Source organism: Ursus arctos, unplaced genomic scaffold (assembly GCF_023065955.2).
Source record: "Ursus arctos isolate Adak ecotype North America unplaced genomic scaffold, UrsArc2.0 scaffold_4, whole genome shotgun sequence".
NCBI lineage: Eukaryota > Metazoa > Chordata > Mammalia > Carnivora > Ursidae > Ursus > Ursus arctos.
The window spans coordinates 80886235-80890185 of NW_026623056.1; the positions used below are offsets into that span (position 1 = coordinate 80886235).

The window sequence follows — 3951 nt, forward strand, 5'->3', positions numbered from 1 at the left end:
AACAGAGAATCTTCTCACTGTAACTCAGCTGAATTCACATCTCCTGCCAACATGTCCTACAGCTGCTGCTCTGGAAACTTCTCCTCCCGCTCCCTTGGGGGCTACTTGCGCTACCCAGGCTCCTCCTGCTGCTCTTACCCCAGCAACCTGGTCTACCGCACCTGCCAGCTGGGCTCCTCCCTCTCCAGTGGCTGTCAGGAGACCTGCTGTGAGCCCACCAGCTGCCAGACATCCTGTGTGGTGTCCAGCCCCTGCCAGACGTCCTGCTACCGCCCAAGGACCTCCACGCTCTGCAGTCCCTGCTGGACTGCTTACCCTGGGTCTGTGGGCATTGGGTCCAGCAGCTGCCGTTCCCTGGGCTACGGATCCAGAAGCTGCTACTCCCTGGGTTGTGGATCCCTGGGCATCAGACCCCTCAGTTTTAGAGTCCATGGCTTCCCTTCCCTGAGCTATGGATCCAGATTCTGCCACCCAACCTACTTCACCACTAGGAGCTGCCAGTCATTGTGTTACAGGCCTCCCTGTGGATCTAGCTTCTATAGTTCAACTTGCTGAGGGTCCAGATGTCTTTGAGTATTGATGTCAAAGTCTCTACTCAGTGCAGCCATCATTTTCATTTCCACCAATTACTACTATTCTTTTATTCCTTATCATCAGTTTCTTGTAGCCCCAAGTTTTGTCTGACTGAACTTAATGAGTAATCTCAAATGAAGTCTTAAATTCTGTACTATTGGTAGAATACATGATATTGGATTTTCATTGAAAAGCAATTGAAAAGGAAAATTATAATCTAATAAATATTTGTAATCTGGCATTCAAATATATTGTTCATCTTCTTTTTATTATTATTATTTGCCTGTAGTTTTTGTATTTTATGGACTTGGGAGATTTTGATAAAGATCAGTATGACTCTGAGACTGGGTTTGGGCACATACAATGTGATAGATTTGAGCAAATTTCTTTTGACATTGGCTATGTTTTCTGCTGGGAGTATTCATTTCCTGGAGGTCCATATTTTGCATGTCTCAATGTCAGTGACACTTGCCTGAGAATAAGGATCATGAATTTTTGCTGATAAAGGAAAGCAAAGAAACTGGTACATAAACTAGAAATGCAGACAACAAGAATATAATTGACAAGGTGAGGTTATACATCAATAGACATGTACCTCAAAGTCCAGTCTCTGAGTGTGGATTTTCAGCAGAAAACAGATGATCTATAGATGCTCTTTGTTGGTTAGCCTAAGTGCCGTGATCCCTGCCTGCCATAGGTGATGTGTTCCTGAGCCTTACCTATAAACATATGTGAGTTTTGAAATGATCTTAGATGGGGGAGTAACTGGGTTAAGGAAGTGTGAATAACCTCCTCATGTTTCTCCAAGGTTCAGCCTTTCAAGCTAAGAGCAACACACCTGAGCAGTGTTGAACATTTACGTTTATTAGTCCTAGCCTCAATCCCCATCTCCCCAAAATAGAGCTGAAGTCAAGAACTTGGGTGCAGGTAGTTTACTTGGTATAAGATCCCAGGGAGCTGGTTTGGGAGACCATGGAAGTTTAGAAAAATCAGAAAGGAAAATCTCATAAAAGGATGTATTTTTTAGTTAATATTACAGTGGGCAATGGGAACCCAATCCTTCTGGGCCTTTTTAGGAACTTATAGAATGACTCTTGGAATTATTTACCCCAGGATCTGGTCAACAAATGGAAGCATTTATCCATCAGCTTCCATGTCTCTCATTGGTTCAGTGTTGTCCCAGATGTAAGCTAACTTCCTGGAACTCCCTTCAGTGTGCAAATGAGGATTCACATGGGCTCCGTTTGTTTTCCTGCCTGTGACCTCAGAGAAGCTCAGGCAGAGAGTGAAAGAAATGTTGTGTTTGGGAAGAGAAACTGTCTGCACAAAGAGAGTTGAGGTCTGCGTGAAATTGTTGACTGTAGCTGTGCCTGGGATCCACCGAGAGAATGACGACGTAGGGGAGAGCGCAAACGGAGTCAGATATACCACTTTCATTTAATGCTCAAACATCCCTGTGAGAAAGATAAACATTATGTCCTATAGACCTTTCCAGACATAAGGGAATAAAAACTCAAAAGGATTAGAAGCTTGCCAAAGTCTATAAATCAAAGATCTTGTAGAATCTGACCTCTTGAATCCATCTTTTATTGTTCTTTCTGGATTTTATTTTATTTTTTTAATATGCAACTCTGTTTAACCAAAGAGTACCTGAGTACCTCTGGTACTACAGAAATTCCTTTATATGAATAGGCTTCAACTCCTATGGGATCTCCTTTCATTAGCCTCATGAATTGCATCCAGAACAAAGAGTAGAAATGAAAACAAATTTAGAGTTTTGGAGAAAAGCGCGAAGGAAGGGTGAGCTAATTTCATTTGAAAGTATTTATATTAACTATAATACCTAATAAAAGACCGAGAGAGAAATATTTGATTGCCTCTCAGGAAGAGATCCCTGGAAATTCGGAGTGTTGTGACAAACCCTATATTCTTCATGTTAATTATTATTATTAGTGTCACATCATGATGTTTCCTTCCTCAATACCTAACACTATGAACAAAAATATATATTTTTTAAAAAGCCCTCTCACATCTCACTTGGTATATTCAAGTTCAATACCAGCAGCCAAAAATTGGAGATGATCAGCTTCTTGTTAAAAGTTTAAAAAATGAAACAAATGAAAAAATAAAGATGATTCTTAAGTAACTTGACAGATTTCTTAATTTCCTTTCAAATTCCCCAACACAAACACTGCTGCTCCTAGAAGCTTTTCTATGAAAATTAAAAAAAAAAAAAAAAAAAAGTAAAATTGCCAAAATCTTGTGACATCTCCCAGAAACTGTAAACTGGATTCCCATATTGGTGAGTAAGGTTGAAGGAGTGGAAGCAGTCTGAGTAAAATCAAAGGCAAGTCCTTGAGTAGAGAAAAGGAGTACTGTTTGCTCATAAGTAACATAGGTGTGGGGGGCTGGAGGGGGAGGGGAAGATTTAGAATCTAGCTTGGCAGAATAGTAGCCCTACCCTCAAGAAACAGAAGAAAATTTCTTGTGTGTGCTTTGTTATGTAAAATAGCATACTAACAGCTTAAAAACCCACAACACAAAGGCACGAGGATAATAACACAACAGAGGTGATCGATGAGGTAAGGAAAAAGGAAAAGCATTGATTGCCAAACTAATCTACTGTGGGTGTACACATGACTGCTTTTAAAGTTTTAAAACTACTGCCCCAACTTTCAGTAGCAGAATATTCCAGTTTGTTTGGATACAATTATGAATTATTTGTTTACAATACTTACAATTGTTATTTTTTCTCCATAGGAATCTTACTTGTCTTTACCAAGATGCTGTCCTTTACCAGATTTGCATTTTTTATTATTACTGAGGCAACTAATTATTTTATCTTCAATGTTGACCTTTTTAAATAACTTTACATGAACATCGTCAAATAGAGCATTATGAACTTTACGTGGATTCTTTGTACTGTGCTGGGGAGAAGAACATTTTACTTCTACCCTTGAGGTTCTTTGGCTGGTCTAATAATTAAACTGATTTAAAACAGATGAACAGGAGTAAAACAAAAGTTTCATAACTTGTATAACTCCAAGAGGGAAGTAACCCCTTGAAATGGCCAACACCACCCCCTTAAATACCATCTTCAGCTGAAGACAAAGGAAGACATTGGGGGTATGGAGTCAGTTATGGAGGTGACCAGGAAAATCTCAGTAAACAAGGTTGATGTTGTTATGCAGATTGAGGTCCTCACCTTCTCTCTGACAAGAGTTTCCAGACTGTTGAGTCTCCCCTTTTCCTGGCACAGGGTAGGAGACACCCTTACAAACAAGTTTCTCTTATGAATACAAATGTCTCTCACAAAAGGGTAACTTCTACTCAATTTTCAGATCTTCTTTTGGGTCTGCATTTTCTTAAAAATAACCA

The 3951-nt window shown here is 39.9% G+C and overlaps 1 protein-coding gene across 1 annotated transcript; it reads left to right on the top strand.

Moving 5' to 3' along the window:
* Positions 1–738, top strand: LOC113255904 (keratin-associated protein 13-1-like). Its single transcript, XM_026499625.4, has one exon. It carries the CDS (start codon positions 52–54, stop codon positions 553–555), a length of 504 nt encoding a protein of 167 aa, XP_026355410.2. The 5' UTR covers positions 1–51; the 3' UTR covers positions 556–738.
* Positions 739–3951: the final 3213 nt, after the last annotated feature.

Excerpts from the sequence above, each read along its gene's own strand:
- LOC113255904 (XM_026499625.4), top strand. The coding sequence starts at position 52 with ATGTCCTACAGCTGCTGCTCTGGAAACTTCTCCTCCCGCTCCCTTGGG.